Raw genomic sequence first — 18,605 nt, 5'->3', positions numbered from 1 at the left:
GCCCAAACTTTCTCCACCAAGGCCTGCATACTGACAAATCAAAGCCACTGAGGCCATTTTGCTATGTGTAATTTTGTTAACAGGCTAAAAAGTAATCTAATGTAAAGCTAAGACATTTTCTAGATTTAAATAAAAAACAGCTTTGTGTTGTGTTATAGCTGACAAAGCGACTTCAATAGGTTTACTGTATTAGTTTAATTAGTATCAACATTTCCACTATTTTAATTTTTGCTGTTTTTTAGTTTTCATATTTAATCGCATTTTTAGAACAAGTGCCAAGTCGTACCACTGCCTCGAGGAGACAATCAGCTAAATTCAAGATACTGTACTACCTGCATCAAAAACTTGGATTCTTAACTATTAAAACAAGCAATAACATGCCACTGCAAAATCAACAGGAAATGAAAATAAATAATAAGTTTAATAAGTCATACTGGTGGCTAACGTTTGAGTTCAGAAGTGGCAGCAAATGTGTACCTGTTTGGATTCTAAGTCTTTATGGTTCACTGGAGAGCTGGTATCTGACGTAGGCTCGGACTCGGAGTGACGCAGGCTGGCCCTTTTCTTCTTGATGAGGTCAGCATCCCGATTATAAGAGAAACCCAATTTCTGATGAGCAGGCGAAATGGAGGGACTCCCTTTTTGGGCAGAGGACCCCATTTCCGTACCACCTTGGATTCTTTGCTTGTCCCCCTGCTGTCTGCTGTCATCCAAGTCCCACTCTAACTTCTGCGGGAGGTCGCAGAGGTCCAAAGTTTTAGCTTTCAGCAGGTTGCCCCTGTCTTCAGAGCCTGATGATGTCACTCGAGTGGAGTCAGCGGCTGTGCGGTGTGAGGGGACAGGAGCTGAGGACGGAGGAGGCGCTGATGTTTCCAAGCCAACCAAAGGTGTTCCAATATCGACCTTGCCTTCGGTCAGGTCTTCTTCTACGCTTTTGGAGCCATTAGATTTGGTGCTCTCACCGATGGAGGTGGCGGAATCGGCGGCCTGGGAGCGACTCTGCACGTCGTTGAGCTCGGCATAGAACTTGTCCTGGTCTATGGAGGCGTTGGTGTCAGTTTCAAAGTCGCCCACCTTGTAGGTGCTGCGGCTGCTGTTGGCCTCAATCTGTACCACGTTGAGTTCCTCGCCGGAGAAGTGCGCCCGGATCTGATAGAGGTAGGTCATTACGGTCAGCTTGTCGGGGATGGCCAGCAGGACCATGTCTGATGGCTCCAGGAGGCGGGAGATGCCCAGGCTGGCAAAACCGTCATATGCCTGCCACCAAGGAAACAAGCAAAGGAGCTCAGGTTAGAAGTGCTTGATACGGTTGCATCTGTCTGAAGAAGAACCAAAGCCCCATGATGCCCCAGTATGTCATAAAAGTGAGTACATCACTTGCATTTCTGCAAATACTTTATTATATCTTTTCAAGGGACAACGCTACAAAAAAATAACACTTTGATACAATGTAAAGTAGTCAGTGTGTAGCTTATACTGTATATAGTGTAAATTTGCGGTTCCCTCAATAATACCTCAAAACACAACTATTAACATCTAAAATGCTGGCAACATAAGTGAGAACAGCCATCCTTTTATTGTGGTTAACTGGTTCTAGACCCAACCGTGATGAGTGAATTTCCGCAAAGTAGGATTCAATATTAATAAATGAAATATTTACGTAGTTAGAGCATGGAAAACCTACTTATGACTTTCTAAATAAATTTTTGACTATTATTAGCGCCCTCTAGATATGAAACAACAGAGTGTGGAAGACGGGCAAAGTAACCAAAAAACACTTTCGCACGGAATGGGAGGAGAACTTTTCACTGTGTCATGTTGGACACGCCATGGCTGACTCCATTCAGTGTGAAGGTAATTTAAGCTAATGTCATCATGTCTCATCAATGTAACATTACTGATGCCTAGTGGCCAGAATACTACATATAACCTTTCAATATTTTGGGGCTAATAATAGTCCACAGTCAACCGCAACAGTGATCATTTATTAATTAATTTTCAAAAAGCAGTGATAGAGTGAGGCAGCGATGTTCGAACCACGATGCAGCGAGGGATGACTGTGCACCCCTATGTTAAAATGTACAAATTGGGCCCAATCAGACATTTTTCTCACCCCCGGGTCATGGGAATCGTTACAAGGGCTCAGGTGTGAATTGTCAAATTTGGCATTATTGCTCTCACACTCACTCATATTGTTCACTGGAGGTTCAACATGCACTTCATGGCAAAGAAGTCTGAGTATGTGGAGGAAAACAAATGTTGCTCTACGTAAAGATGTTTTAAGATTGCCAACACCCTGAAGCTGTAACTGAACTTTACCACTTGGGAAAAGGGAATGTGGGTTTTCGGCTTTTGACAGGTGGTTTTGGGTGGATGTGCCCACGCCGGGCCGTGCGAGAGACACCTTTTGGCAGGACTGCTGACAGGTCACGTCGGGGATGGTTGTCCCAGATAAGAGACCAAGATACCCTGAGACAGAGCGCTTAATCCCACCGTATGTGCATGCTTGTGTGTGCGGTTATCACTCCCCCTCATCAACCTGCCCACGCTCTCCGTCACGCGTGTAATTGGTCTGATTAGAGTCTGATGAGAAAATACAGGTTTGATTATCAAGTGACTGACACACACACACACACACACACACACACATACACACACACACACACACACACACACAACGACTGAGACAGAGAGCCGGGATGAAAACCATTATCGCAGCCAATGACAGGTAAATAAATAGATTAAAAGCACACACACACACACACACCATCTCCATTCCTACAGAGACGTGCACATATCTCAGCTTGTATCTGGCCTGCTTGATAGTGTTGATCTAATTCCAACCTGTTGCTGCTCTCGCTGTGTCTCGTTGCCTCTGCAGATCTGCCCAATCTATCAATTCCCCCTTTCTCTGGCAAAATTTACTTTTGTTTTGTTTGTCCAGCTCCACGCTTCCATTTGAGATGTAGAAAAGTGGAAACTCAAAACTAAAGAAGACTACGGTGCATTCAACAGTGATGTTTCTCCATTTACAAGCAATTATAACGTCTTTTGTTAAGACTCTTTTTTTCCCCCGTCCTATTGCGCCAGGGCTGATGTAGAGGCTAACAATGGCTTGAACATCAATACTCAAAAGTGTGCAGAAAGAGAACAGAGAGGAGTTTGTCTGTTAAAGGTGCTCCGTGTGAAAGGAGAGGGGAGAAAAGAAAGAAAATGAATATGTGCAATAAGCGGGCCTGATTGGGTTTCTAACGCGCATTGAAGGGAGCAAAAGCGTGCTGGCATTGTTCCCGTCTAGGGTGAAAAGGAGCGACAACTTGGCCGCTCAATGGGGAGAGCGTTGAAAGAAAGGAGGAGAAACCGCTGAGACCCGGGAGAAAGTGAGAGCTGCACGAGGACGAGGGAGGGGAGGGATGCTCTCAAGACGGGTTTTGTTTCAGGGCCTGTGTTCGACTTGACGTATGATGCACTCTTTTTGACCTCGGTGTCATGCGCTATTCTTTATGGAACTTCTCTCATATCCTGAGAGGCACCAAGGACACTTTATGGCAGTGGTGTCCCAACTTTTTTCAGCGAGGTTCGCATATGGAAAAATTGAAGGAACTGGGAGTGAGGGGAGCTTTAGTACATTTTGTGCATTAAAAATTCTTAAAACCAATCGAGTTTAGGTCAATAACAAATGTAGCTTGTAAGAGTTTAATTTAAGAGCTGATATCTAGCAACATCCATGGTTTTCTTAATAACCAAAATCACTTAAGTTCTTACATGAATAGCTACAGCATTGTACTGCCCCAAAAAATATTATTTGTTGTTGTCATTATTATATTTGTCCAAACAAAAGGTACCTTTAGTTGTACCAGGAATTAAAATTAACAAGAAATTGAAGAAACAAGGGTGGTCTAATCATTTTTTCCATGACTTTGCCAAGCTATCTGAATGAAACATCAACATTGTAGCATTGTGCTATATTACAGGTGAACAAGCAAATTAGTGGACTAGTGTAAGATCTAATAATATATCTTATTGATAATGAATTTTAAATTTCACAATATGCCAAGGGCCAATAAAAAAAAAAGGAGTTGTCCCAACATGCTTGCTTGAAGGTAAGCCCTTTTGTATTTGTGCAATGTAAGTCCACCACAAAAAATTATGCTAAAAGGAACAACAAAAGGTGTGACATGCTTTTCAGATTGAAATTTGACAGGACACTTACCGGGGCGCCGACAAAACCTAATAAAACCCATCAATAATGTTTTGATTGGCAGCATAAGAGAGCTATTCATTTGCCAATAAGTTTATTATTGTGCTTGCACTGTATCATACTGAGAACTGTTTATAATATATTGGTCATCTTATAAGCTACATGAAAGAATCAAAAAACATCCTCTTAACACCATGCAGTGAAGTACGTGTTATGCTTTTGTTGCCTTATGCTTGAAAATTGTCAGTTTTACGCAAATACTACTTCATTTTAATTCAACAGGACTAGGAAGGCGTGTGACACTGGCTAGGGTATTTTTGCAACTCAGGTCCACTGCACACAATTTTTCATTGCTAAAAACGCCAACGGGATAGCACCTTGTTTTCCCCAACAGCACCTCATTGGGCACGTTAAATCAATCGATAATGTTCTGTTCTGTTTGATGTTTACTATTCTGCTTGTACAACTGTATGGCATCATAACTAGTCATGTTTCTAATATTACATTTAGCTACTGCAGATGAGGTTAAGAACAACACTTTCAACGCTACACAATGCATTGACTACAAAATGCAGTTGACATTGTGCTTTTGTAGCCTCATGTTTGATCATTTTATTAAAAATACTACTTAATTTTTATTCAACTGTGAAGGGGCGTGACGCTGGCAAAGGGATATAACAACTTTTCTCAAAGTGGAATTTCATAGGACACTTCATTTGGAACCTGAAGCTGAGTAATGTTCTATTTTTATAATGTAATAACTACATACATAGTGAAATTCTTCTAATATTTTCTTATTTAGCCAGATGAGATTAACAAAATAGCTCTGCACATTATGCAGTGTAGTAGACATGAAGCTTTTAACACCTTGTAGTTGATATTTTGATTAAAAAAATTAATTTTCATTCAATTTGACTGTGAAGCCTTGTGATACTGGCTGATTAACTTTTTATGTTTCTTCCAGATTCAATTTTGTGAGCATATGACATTTTTCATAATTTCTCAGAATATTTAAAATAATATAAATAAAAATGGAGGTATATGCAGGGGGTGGGTACTGTATAGATTAGACAAAATCAAAATTAAGAAAATAAAAATGATATAACAAATTAGGCAAAGTGAAAAGGGCTTCAATATGTTTGTATTATTGTAATTAGATAAATAAAAGTGAAGCTGCTGAACTGGGTGAAAGGTGTAGTACACTAAGAGTGAGCCAGCCCACTCTGAGGATCCTGCAACATCGATTGCATCCACAATATCCTTTTCACACAATATTGCCTATTTGACAATGACAAAAAAAAAACCCTCTCTCTACTTGCTCACTTTCCATTAACCCAGCGACAATGCTTTGGACTAAATGTCATCGTTGCCTGCCCCGGGCCGCTGTTCCCTGCACTGCCCACCCTCGCTTCCCCCCTCAGTGACTGACAGCTATCTATCGCTGTCAATCATCAGCACCCCATTCCCCCCACCCCCCTCTGCCCAACCCCTCCCAGCGTTTTAGCAGGCTGCTTGGTGCTACGCTATCAAGATGGCGCTCCGAATGACTTCTCCTTGGCCTCGTCGCCTTCTCGCTCACACACACACACACACACACACACACACACACACACACACACACACACACGCGCGCGCGCGCGCACACACACACACACACACACACGCACAAGAGGTGCATGTGTAGGAACACTCTCCACATGAATACTCCTTAAAACACAAAGCTGACAGTCATGCAGGCATATACACAGATAACCAAGCATCTTTTAAAATCTCCTAAATATTTACTTGTCTGCTTCCCCCCACGTCCCAACCCCCAATATTGATTGTCCTTATCTGTCATAATTCAGCACAGTCTGAGCTCATTGCAATCACTCTTCACAGACTGTGAAAGGAGGAGGGGGCATGTCTATCAACTAGCCATGAAAAGAGCAGATAGGTGTGGTTTCTGCCGTGTTTTCATTTGACCTGTGCATTCACTACATCCTAATAACACCACTGCCATCACCGCCACGAGCGCCTCTGTTTGCCGCATTCATCCACTCATGTCGATTCAATCTTGAAACATTTCATTCCAGTCCTCTTCTTGCCTCTCTTTGTTCCCTTTTTGCCTGCACCGAAGGAGGTTTTATGTGATCAGTCTTGTCTGTTGGTCGCAAGGTGCAAGATGATGTACAATACACAAAAGCTTAGACACACCTTCTCATTTACAGCAGTGAGGAAGTACGTATAAACCAGGGGTGTCCAAAGTGCAGCCCGGGGGCCATTTTCTGCACGCAGCCTGTTCTTTATTGGAAAGGAGAGCGTGCAGCAAATGGCCCCTGTGCCGGACTTTGGCCACCCCTGCTTTAGAGGTACCCTCAGCAGTACAAGCCATAACTACCAGGATTATTTCTGAGAAGAGAGGGGGAAAACGTATAGCGTTGGTGTGGGACACTAAGCAGAAGCAATAGAAAGGTCTTTTTTGGAGTAGACGGACCTTGAAAAGATGACCAATCTCAAGCAGGTGAGTAAATTTCTGCTGTGAAGAACTCCTCGCTATCTTACATTGCCAATAAATAAACAGATATTTAACTGCTCTCCTATGATAGGAACATCTGATGATGCTACAACAGCATCAGTCAGCGGAGATCTTCACAAGAAAGCTGGGCGGCCATTCTCCTGCAGCATATTCCCACATTACTTATTTCTAGCCAATTTCTACTTGAACACCTGGAGGGGGGTGAGGGGGCAGGTAGCAGATATGGGATTGGCTCTCTGGCTCTGCCTGCTCTGTGGTTATTGTCAACAGGGTAGCATTCATGCCTAACAGGGCCACCAGAGGTTATCGCCGAGCCAGAGTGTGTAAGAGTAGAGGAAATCAAGCTGCAGGAGGAAGCCAACGCGTATCGCTCTCTGTAGCCCTCAGGGCCGCAGAGGGGACAGCTGTGTGTGTAGTAGTAGCAAGGCAAGTGTGCATTTGTGTGTATCGGGGGGGAAAAAAGGCGAATTGTACGTGCAAAAGAGCCGGGGGGGGACGCGGTGATGCCAGCGAGTTTGCGCCTCAAACTGTGAATGTGCAGATACGGCAAGGAGGAAAATACAGCTGTGTGTATGCTCGGTCAGACCTTCTTTTTTAACTCCAAAAATTAGCAACACAGTGGATTCCCACATACTCCCAATGCAGCATTCACAATGTCGTTGATTTTTTGCAGAAAACACCCTGATTCACCCCAAGTCTATAACATTTAATAAATATGACATAATAAAGTATAAAATGTCCAGCATAATAGTACAGCATACATGTACAAAGTAACAACGTGACGTCAGTGCAAGATGGCGGCACCCTGTGTGGCCATGGAAGCACCTAGCTTCGTTACAATCGGGCCTCAAACCTTGCAGAGAGGTGAACACAAGTTAATACATGATGTGGATATAATAATAACAATAATAATGAATATGTGTGGATGATGTTGATGCAACATTGGAGAAATGCCTTCTCGGACTGCTTTCAATCAGTCAATTAGCTTTCATTAACAATCGTTAATGGTGAGTGCCTATATATTGTGTTTAATAAGTGTACGAGGCATATCATATGCATTTAGCTTGTTAGCTTCCTTAAGGTTATTGGAGCTGAATCTAACCTAACAATTACAACAGGCACTTTTATTGCAAATGTTAATCCAAAATCGTCTGAAAGGTCAAGTCAGCAGGAGGGTTTGGAGGGGGAGGAGCGAGCTGGTGTAGCGTATGGTGGTACCTCAATGCAACAGCATAAAGTATCAAAAATAGACATGTTTATGTCCCAATTACTTAACTACTATTCGCAGGTGGTCTCAGGAACGTAATCCCCATGAATAGCAGGGATCAACTCTACTATTATTATTTTCTTCAACAAATGGAAAGTGATATGAGTAAGGTTCCTTTGGACGGTGAAGTTAGCACTTCAAGTTAGACTTCTTAAACATGTTGATATGCTTTTATTTTATGATTAATTATGTTTATCATTGACATTTATTAGCTCAGATCCTCCGGCTCTGGTGCCTCTTTATTCTTTTCTTTCAACAAGGTAGTTAATACTGAATTGTTGGGATATTGTTTGCTCCTGCAGTTAAGTGGAAAAACACAGTTTCTTTTGTATTTTATAGCATGAATGAATTGTTAATTGACCAGTATTTTAGATCCAATCATGGCTCAGAATATGTATTTATATATTAAAGCCTAATTCTGATTGGCTGTGTGGTTTGTAATGTGTTTTCGACTATGTATCTCCCATTTTTGGTGCTCCCATTTGAGTGTGACGGGTGTCCTTGTGTGTTAAAAAAAAAAGACTGGATTACAGTTGGTACACGCCAATTAACACCAAATAACAACCCTGCTCTTTCATAAACACACACAACTAATCAACACACACCAGAGGCACTGCTGTGTAAGTGCTCAGCAGGCGGCTGCGTTAAGAGACCATCTCACCTCCGCCAGGTGACCACACACGGCCACATCTATCTAGAACAGCAGGGGGGTCGGCTCTAATGAAAACGGCAGACTTTTTCTGACACACACACACACACACACACACACTGTATTTAGGGATTAATCTGGAAATAAGGCCAATTGTGGCAGCGGACAGGAGGGGAGCTAAGTGATGTGAAGGGCTCAGCGGTGGCTGTCTCTTACCTTTTTGTTGTTTTCTTTAATATCCTGAGGATTGAGCGACTTGTAGTCTCTGGTAAAACGGGGGGGGGGGGGGGGGCAGAGAGGAGAGACGAGACAGAGAGAAGGTGTATTTAAGTATGCGTCACATGTAATGGCACTGAAACATGCAATTTCATAGCAGCGTAATCAAGAGGGCTAGTAGAGTGGAAAAAAATTTTAAAAAATAACACAGAGTAGAGAGACGGGCAAAAATACTGATTTTTTTCAAGCCTTAAAGCAAACATTTAGGAACGTTTCAGCGCTGTTCTTACAACCTCCAAAGCACACTTTACAAAGTGTGAACAATGATTAGACAAGGATGCATTTAGAGCAGAGGTATCCAAAGCGCAGCCCAGGTCCATTTGCACACTGCAGCTCTTTTTTTTTTTTCCAGCCCGCAGCATATTGTACAGATACATTTGAAACAAAACCAAACAAAACTTTAAATTATTAATTATAATATAACTACAATAACAATATTTAAAAATACAAAAAACAGCCTGCATTTCATTTTTGTGTTATCATCATCAACATATCAATTTCCTTACATTACGCCTTTTTGCTCTTTTTCCACCACATTTTTGTTGTTTTATTTATTGATTTATTTTTCTTTTTTATTTGTATGCCATCTGGGCCACACTACGGACACCCCTGGCTTAAAGATTTAAAAACATTGTACAACATACAGGGGTGCCAATGGAAATATGTCAAATCTGTTTTTTTTTTCCATTTGTGGTGAATTCTTATGAAATTCTTCTCTGTAAAATGGTTTTTAATGGTCATTACAATAAACTTACCGCACGACATTCAAATTAAGGATGCAAAAATTCAATAGGGTGCTCCCATGACATACAGTACAATATTGAAGACATACTTTGTGTGTGTGTGTGTGTGTGTGTGTGTGTATTGTGTGTCATACATGACGTCTGGCCTGAAGTGATGCAGCAGTGCGCAGAAAGCCAGGCCATTCCTCCAGGAGGTGGTGAAGTTGGTGATCTTCACCCCACGGTAGTTCCTGGTGACCTCGCGGCACCAGGCCAGCAGCGACTGGCTGGCGTTGGGCTTCCCTCCCAGAACCGGGCTCGGCACTGGGCTAGGCTGCAAAACGGAGAGGAGGTAGCAGAAGCGTGAGAAGGATCACTCACTGGAGATGTTAAAACATCTGTGGGGAATGTAAAACAAACAATGAATGTACGCATGTTATTGCTTGCAATGAAGACAGCACACATGTCCACACCGTATATCTCCCTAAAACGACTTAGCCTTAGTATTAGCACACTACCATACACCGAAAGCCACAATGTTCACAAAGAGCAGGCGAGTGTGGATAATGTAAACATTTATTAATTAGCTCCGCCTCTGAAGTCTTATCAGGTTCCAAAGCTTTTGCCACGAGGAGCCTTCTCTCCTGCTCTCTCTCTCCAAACCACTAAAATCCTTGGTAGCAGAAGAACACTGTTCTTCCAGTTGCATGCATTATGTTGGCCTTCCCCTAATCTGGTAATGAAGGCAAATGCATGTTTCAAATCATACATTTTGTTAGTGATGAGTGAAAATGTGATTTATTAGATGACAAAAGTTAACTGCAGAGTAACGATTTGTAGAAGTGAACACAGTTTTTGAGGAAGATAGAGGACAGCCGCAAAGATTCAGGCATGTAAAAAGCTGAGCTGTGGCCACCCAACTCCCTCTGTTGGTCTCCATCTGCTACTACAAGGGCATAGCTCAAATGTTTAAGACATTGTGGCGCTGAAGGTGAATACATAAACTCCAAAATGAGCCAGGAAGGACATTACAGCAGCATATGTAAGCATCCTCTTGACACTGGAATGAGGCTTCAATGGAGTTGTATGGTGCTTTCATTTATTTTACAGTGCAACCCGCGAACATGAGATGCCACAACGGCCAAGATGAAAGACTGGAGGCAGTCACTACTAGCAACTCATGACCTTTGTACCCCTGTGTGCGTGTGTCTGTCGAATAAAGGAAATGCCCCTATGGCTGTCTGAGTACAGGGAGACGGCAGCAGGAGCCTGAGGGGCAGACACTTGACATTTCCGGCTCATCTTTAAAAGAGGGCCTTAACCTTTCCCCATCCCTTCTGCAAAAACGTTTTTAGGGCCTCAACAATGTCAGCGTACCGCCCAAATAAATTAAAGCACGGAAAATAAAATCTATATCGAAAGGATAAAAGAAAGGCGAGATGGAGTTACAGAAACATGTCACTGACAAATGGAACACAACACAGGTCATAAAACAAAAGAACATGACAGGTTGAAAGAGCTTCACTGTGTGTGTATCATTAGGTGTGTGTGTGTGTGTGTGTGTGTGTGTGTGTGTGTGTGTGTGTGTGTGATGAGTTGTGGAGTGGTCTTCCTCCAGGCCTTCCCCCTCCTGGTCTTTCAAGTGATGGTGGAAAGTAGCTGTCTAATTTGAGCACTCTAATTACCTGGGATTAGACACCAGGTGCTATTAAAGCATTTAGACACACACCGCGCTCCGGGGGCCGCAGACCCGCACCCTAGTCCATGGAAAACACACACACACACCAGCTGGTGGGTAAACAACAACACAAAAAAAAAGCATAATCAGCGGGACAGGCTCACTTGAGTCGTATACATTATGTGGGACTGAGCCAATACAAAAATATATACATATATATTCTTTGTTATCACTTAAAAGACTACACAATAGTTTGCAGGGGTTTCTCACATAATGGCGGTTTACTTACTTAACTGTAGAGAGTGTAAGGCATTGATTTAAAGGAGGCATTGATTTGAAAGAAGGACTATTTGTATAAATCCCCTGTGTATGGGTGGAGCTACACATGCTGTTGTTGTTGATTGGTCAATGGAGAATTGCTCTGTGTTACAATGAAAGTTGAACATACAATCTGGCCGGTTCCTATCCATAATACATTACAATCAGAGGCAGAACTAAATGTTCCCTCCTCGAGTTTCTGCACGTCACATATGATTGACGCACCTGTCTGACCAGCATGGCCAAAGCCGATAGTATGAATACTTTATCTTACTTACTTTAAGTTTATCAAAGTTTGCACTTACTGCACGGCCGTAAGACCATGCCGGTGTGTGTTTTGTTTGTGGCATGTTTTAGGAATTAAATGATTTATTTTTCACCTGGTTCTAATTGGTTGGTTTGCCTAAGGCAGCACTGTTCTAACTTTTTCCAAAGAGTGCCGCATACTGATAAATCAAAACCCCTGCCACATTTTGGACACCCCTAGCTCAAGGAACCCCTGCTTTGTGTTCTGCTTTGGGGTGTTCCAGTTGTGTTAGGGTGGCCCATGCCTACCAATGTTCCCACCATATTCGAAACTCCAAACTAATGTAATTCTGTCCAAATGTCTAGTTCGAACTGTTCCATTAAAGAGTTTACAAATGCTCAAATACATCAAATGTCGGACAAACACGGTATCTACTTTTACAGCAGCACTTCGTTTAGAGTGAAATTCTTATGAGGAGGGAAAATGCACTGCATTAACTTAGAGCGCCGTCTTGCCTGCAGGAATGTGCACGTGTGTGTGTTTTATCAGTGTGTGTCACTGTAACACACGCGCGCACACACACACACAGCCATGTAGCTAGCTCAGCTGGAGGGTAGGATTAGCGGAGAGCATTGCCCGGGCCCACAAACATTCCACATTAAAAAATGAAAAAGGCAACCTTCATTACTATCAGCGGCATATAACCTCCTTTGCTACTATTATACACACGCCTAACAGGCTGGGTGAAGAAATACAACCGCCGACAAGAGAACCCATTATTCCTCGTGCCTCCGTGTCAACAACATACATCCGACGGGGCAAAGAAAGAAAAAAATGGAGGGAGAGAGCGAGAAAAGGGGGGGTTAAGCTCCCGACAATACCTGAACGACAAGATAGGAGGAAACCTTGGGAATGCAGCTTCCAGTTGCAGTCAGGAGAAGCATTGCAGTTGTCAGCAATATGACTTTGGATTTGTGTCTACTGAATCACGATACGATGGAATATTAGAAAATGGAGGTCAATGGAAGGTCTTAAGCAGGAACATTCCCAATAAGAGAATGTCATTTTAGAGTACTGCTTCAGCACAAACAATGCTACCATGGGTTACATCGGGGGTGGCCAAACTTTTTCCCAGCGAGGGACACATACAGAATTATTAAAGCATGCGGAGAAAACTTTGAGACATTTTATACGTCAAAAGATGCAAAAACCAATACAATCTATAGTCAACATATGCTAAGCTATTGGAACAAAACATCCACATCTTAGCTTTGTGACACTATAGGTGATAAAGCAAATTTGCGTAATGTGGACTAATTTAGGAATATTTTTTATTTTTACAATATGCCAAGGGCCAATAAAAAATAGAAACTGTGTGCAGCAAATGGCCGCAGGGCCACACTTTGGACACCCTTGGATGACACTTACAGCACTCGGGTTGTACAGTTGGACAAGCCTCAACAAGAAGCAAATACATAGTTTTGTCCAGTGTGACCCCCAGTGTTGCTTTTATGTTTAACTCCTGCAAAGTTATATCTTTCAAAGTTTGCACTTGCTGCACTGACCAAGACAATGCAGATGTGTATTAGTTGGTCGTATATTTTTGTTCATTGATTCGCTTCTTCGCTGCATAGATCTTGCTGGTCTAAAAAATAAAAGCCCTTGTGTGCTACTTGGGGACACAACAGAATGGAATGGCAACAAGTGTTTAAAAATGCAAAATGTCAGAGTTCAGATGTAACAACTTGTGACAACTCTTTTTACATAAACAATTTCATTTACTTATTTGTGATTTTTTGGTTTTGTTCTCTTCTTTGCTATCGTATTATTTTACAATTTTTTTATATTGACAAGTTATCTACAAACCCTATTAACTTTACTACTCCACTTTTATTCCTTTGCTTTTACTAATAAAAAAGGTAAATCGGTACTGTGAAACACAGGAAAGGAACAAACTATCAGTAATTGAGAAGTGGTAGGATTAAATAATTGAGAAGCTCTGCTTTTTCCTACTCCTTTTCTGACATGCTGAATTGTGTAAATGTAATCATGTGATGTCCGGGTTTTCTACATGTAATTGATCGTGACGTGCGCTCCGACAATAAAAGCCCACACCTTAAAAATGTGTTGTTTTTTTAAACTTGAAAACAATTTTACGCAATATATTGCATGAATGTAAAAATATGCTATAGAGATACATATATATCTTAAAATTTACGGACATATTGACCACAATTAGTTTGAAAATGATTTAAAATATCATAAAAATGTTTCACTGCGCTTTATTTTGATAAGCCTGCACCGGAATTTCCTGTCTGCCTTGCTGGCACTTGACCAATGGCCAGATACGCTACACGTCTTGTGTTGCCTTTGACTTTGTTTGTTATTATCAGGAATTGACAACTTGTCACATGCTAAGCCTATCTATGCCAGCGTGTGGGATTGCTCACGATTCAATCTCATTCCATTTTCTGGCATTTTGTTTACATGCCTGGCTGGCGGCATCTAGCTAACTTAGAGCTACAAGCGGCTATTACGTTCATGGGCTACATCAATTATCGATCATCATCACAACGTACTTTTCTTAAAGTGTCACTTAACTCTCTTGTTATCATTATAATACTTATGCCTTGTCTTCAAAACACTAGCTGTGTGTCGAAGTTGTGCAACAGAAACATGTAGAGTGTACAGCTTTAGACAGTGACGCTATCACAGGGTTCTCCAACGAGTAGCTCATAAGATAGCAGTAGCTGACCAGCTGATGTTGAGTAGTTCAAAGAATATTTGCTTCACCTATTAGTAGTTTTATAAGTGTTCTATTCAAGCATGACACCTGTACTTAATGACAAATGAGCACGGTGAGTGGAGATGCGCTTTTTAAATAAAGTGCAAGTTAAAAGTTGGCAGTGCTCTCAGCAACTTTGCCACTGAATTAACAGTTTTGCAATGTCCTCGGTTCATGTTCTGGTACACTCATTAAAAAATGATAAAACCACCCAAAATGATAAAACCAATTCTTAAGTTTTGTGTTTTAGGTGAGAAAGCACAGTGTAATATCTAATAATATATATAATTAATCTCTTATTTTCACAATACGTCAAGGGCCAATAAAAATGAGCTTTGTGCCAAAAACGGCCCCCGGGACGCACTTTGCATACCACTGCTTCAACGGCACTCCAAAAATGCCAAAATGATGTCCAAATGTAAGCCAAGTTACATACCATTGTTAACAATGATGTAAGGAGTAGTAAAGAGGGCGTTCCTTTAAAAAAAAAAGTTTAAAGTGGCAGCTTTGTCTCTCACTCTGGGCCATAACGCTTGAACAGAAACTTAACTGGCCTCAAAGCCAACGACATAAGCCCGACAATGTGCGGTGACGAAAGGAGAGCGCCTCCGTGTCTTTTTCCAATCTCACTTTCATGGCTTCAAAGTGGTGTCAGGGTGTGTCAGATTTGAGAATGTGTTAAATCTGCTACTCTTTAAAACTTGTAATCCGCTCAAGGAGCCTACGGCAACACAAGACCGCGCATCCACACACACACACCCACACACAGACACATAGACACACACCACAGCCACATGTACTGTACATGCATATACTGTCAGTAAAATTGTGCAGCGCAGTGCAGTGATAAACAGTCTAGAGAAGGTGAGCAAACACATTAACACATTCATCCAACACATACTTGAGGAGCATATTTGAGAAGGTGGGCGCACTTCAGTGGGTCATCCAGCAGGCTTTTGAAAAGCTGCAATTTGATTGACTACAATTCAACCACCAATATGCTCAATTATTTAATTGTACCCTTTAACTAAACACACCGATTGTTTAATCTGGGCTCTGTGTGCCTGGCGTCTTCTCATTAGAAAGAAGCAAAACAAAGCTGCGTAGAAGAAAAAAAAAAGATCGTCCCGCGTCATCTTACCCATGAAATTACGCCTCAGATTTCAAACGCCGCATGCATGAGAGCAGAGAGCAGGAAGCAAAGTCCAATCAAAGTTCAATTATGTAAATGGAGATGTGGAGTGGGTGGAACAATGTGGTAGCGGAAGGTTGGGGGGTACGACAAAAGGGTAGAACAGGAGAGGAGAGAGAATGTAGCGTGAAAAATAATACACATTAACATACAAAAGGAAATATCGCATTACTGTTGTAATCGTGCCAAGGAGGGGTCGGCAGACTGTGTGCATGTTCGTGTGACCGCGCATGCAGACGCTGCTAAGTAACATCAGGTATCAGCAGACAGCGGTGGGGGTGTGACAATATTTACACACGGGCTGCAACACGAAAAACAAGGGAATCGCTATAGCCAAACATATACAAATTTTAATTTTGTACAAAACTTTGTATTCCGCAAAACCTCATCTGAACCAGCATCAAAGGATTGACTGCGTGTGTGCTTTGCTTTTTCTTTGGCTTAATGGCGACACTTAATCCAAAAGCAGTGGCGTCAAAGAAGAAGGTGGGAAAACAAGAAGACTATACAGTTAGCAGTAAGACTCCAGCATCACCATATGCATTATGGAAGTTAGTGTGTTGTATTGTGTTTTTAAGTTTGAGAAAGATAATGAAAGAAAGATCTTTATTTTTGTCACATGTATAATGTACAGCAAAATTTGTATCTGCCCCATCTTCTTGAAGGGCAGTGGCCATCGTAAGCACCCTGGGACCAGATCCGGATCCGGATGGGTGAGTGGGTGTCCCTGGGTGCAATGTGGGTGGCTGGGATGGAGGAAGCAGGATTTGAACAGGTAACCCTCCGGTTACTGGACGAGCCGCTCTACCTCCTGAGCCACAGATTCAAATTGAACTTACGACTGACTGTTTGAAGTTCCACTGTATAATCATTCATATCAAAGCTTAGCATTTACATCATGACACACTGCGGTGGTGGCTTACAGAGAAAATGCAGGTCAACAAAAAAAGGGGGCCTTTCGGTAGTTGGCCTCAGAGATGTAAAATGTAAAAACATGGCCTCCTCTTCTGGGCCCATTTTGCTTCTCGGCCCAGTGTGCTACCAAAGGCACGACCATGCAAAAAACAGCTGAGACGCAGCAGATCCGGCGAGAAAAAAGATGAAATGACACTGAAAGTGTTGACAAATAAAAAGCACAGAGAAGCGCCACAGCATGGAGGCGGCGGCGACAGCGGTAACAGACAAAGAAGCGACCGTGCCAGCCTGGTGTGCCCGTGCATGCTCGCTCGTCTAACATGTGACACGGCAGCTTAATGTGCTGTAAGCGCTGGCTTTAGCTTGTCAAGGAAACAGCAGTGGCATTACTCACACTCACGCCTCGGAAAATGAGCTTTGGCCCGCGAAGGATGGGGTAAGAAAAGATGAGGATAGGCACAGTGGGTTTGGCAGACTTGGAGTGTGTCTGTAGAAATTCTTGTACAATGTGAGGTTCAGCTTTTCCTGTACTGCCACACAAGACTCATCCAAGCATTTTCGGCACACTTTGCTTTGTGCAGTGGGAACAGAAAAGTGCCTTCCCCAAAGTATTTCCACCAAGATGGAAGCACACAACTGTCCAAGATTCCCAAAATGAAGATTCATGGGCAATGAATAGGTCCAGGCCAACCTCTGATTGATTGATTTACTGATTATAGAGGTCAGTCTAGGGCTGCATGGTGGCTGAGTGGTCAGCATATTGGCCACACAGTCAGGAGAGATCGGGAAGACCTGCGTTCGAATCACCATTGGTCATCTCTGTGTGGAGTCTGCATGTTCTCTGTGTGGCGTCTGCATGTTCTCCCCGGTACTCCGGTTCCCTCCCACATTCCAAAAACATGCATGTTAGGTTAATTGCCGACTCTAAATTGTCCATAGGTATGAATGTGAATGTGAGTGTGAATGGTTGTTTGTCTATATGTGCCCTGCCATTGACTGGACTACCCCGCCTCTTGCCCGAAGTCAGCTGGGATAGCCTCTAGCATACCCCCGTGACCCTAATTAGGATAAGCAGCATAGAAAATGGATGGATACAAATAATTTGGTCTATTGAGTCGTTTGATGACGTATCATATCTCATGGTTATGCACTCCCATAAATGCCTTATACACCAAAGCAGTTTGGTTCCTAAATACAAGACTGGAGAACTAGTTAAGTTAAAGTTACATGCAGTTACCTGTACACCGAAGGAAGTCACTTTCGTTCTTTTTCATTAACTTTTGGCCCTTCATTATTTCACCCAAGCATAAGGCAGACTCTTCTGATGGCCGTACATCAAAGAAAAGGAAAGTGAAAGTGAAAAGTGAAGTGAAATAGACATGAAATGTTCAGAAAGGGGAGAAATGCCGACGGTCTAAACCCTTCGATTCTTGCACCCATCATCAAGGACAAAGATCGTATCCTTAAACATGTGAAAAGATCTGCTCCTATGAAATCGACAGTAATAACTTGCATGTTGTATTAGTTTCATTGAATTCGGGAACGGAACGGAACTCATTCGTAAACAAGGGGCCTCCAGTATGTGTATAAAAATTATTTGTGTTGATTAGTTAGTGGACCAAACCGTTGGAAGTTTCTTACCTCTGATTTCAGAGAATCCAGAAAAAACATCCCAAAAACCACCAATCATGAAGCTCTTCTTCATCCTAACATAAGCTCACCATGTAGGGGAGGGCTCTCTCTCATAAATCTATACCGGCATTAATCTCCTCGCCATCTTCAACAAACAAATTAGAGGTGCAATGGATTCAGAGATCAGCTGCACCGATAAGGCAGA

The 18,605-nt window shown here is 42.3% G+C and overlaps 1 protein-coding gene across 5 annotated transcripts in view; it reads right to left on the bottom strand.

Moving 5' to 3' along the window:
* The window catches only part of ehbp1 (EH domain binding protein 1), a 137,828-nt gene that overhangs the window by 67,660 nt on the left and 51,563 nt on the right, over positions 1-18,605 (bottom strand). For all 5 annotated transcript variants that reach the window (XM_054798274.1, XM_054798277.1, XM_054798278.1 and 2 more), the window contains 3 exons: positions 9,789-9,967; positions 8,852-8,900; positions 478-1,257 (listed from right to left, as the gene is read on the bottom strand). In XM_054798274.1, the coding sequence (XP_054654249.1) occupies positions 478-1,257; positions 8,852-8,900; positions 9,789-9,967 (1,008 nt within the window). The remainder of the gene's footprint in view (positions 1-477; positions 1,258-8,851; positions 8,901-9,788; positions 9,968-18,605) is intronic.

This window comes from Dunckerocampus dactyliophorus, chromosome 14 (genome assembly GCF_027744805.1).
Source record: "Dunckerocampus dactyliophorus isolate RoL2022-P2 chromosome 14, RoL_Ddac_1.1, whole genome shotgun sequence".
Classification (NCBI taxonomy): Eukaryota; Metazoa; Chordata; class Actinopteri; order Syngnathiformes; family Syngnathidae; genus Dunckerocampus; species Dunckerocampus dactyliophorus.
The sequence above is the reverse complement of the archived record's forward strand: the minus strand, read 5'-3'. Positions and strand labels throughout refer to the sequence as shown.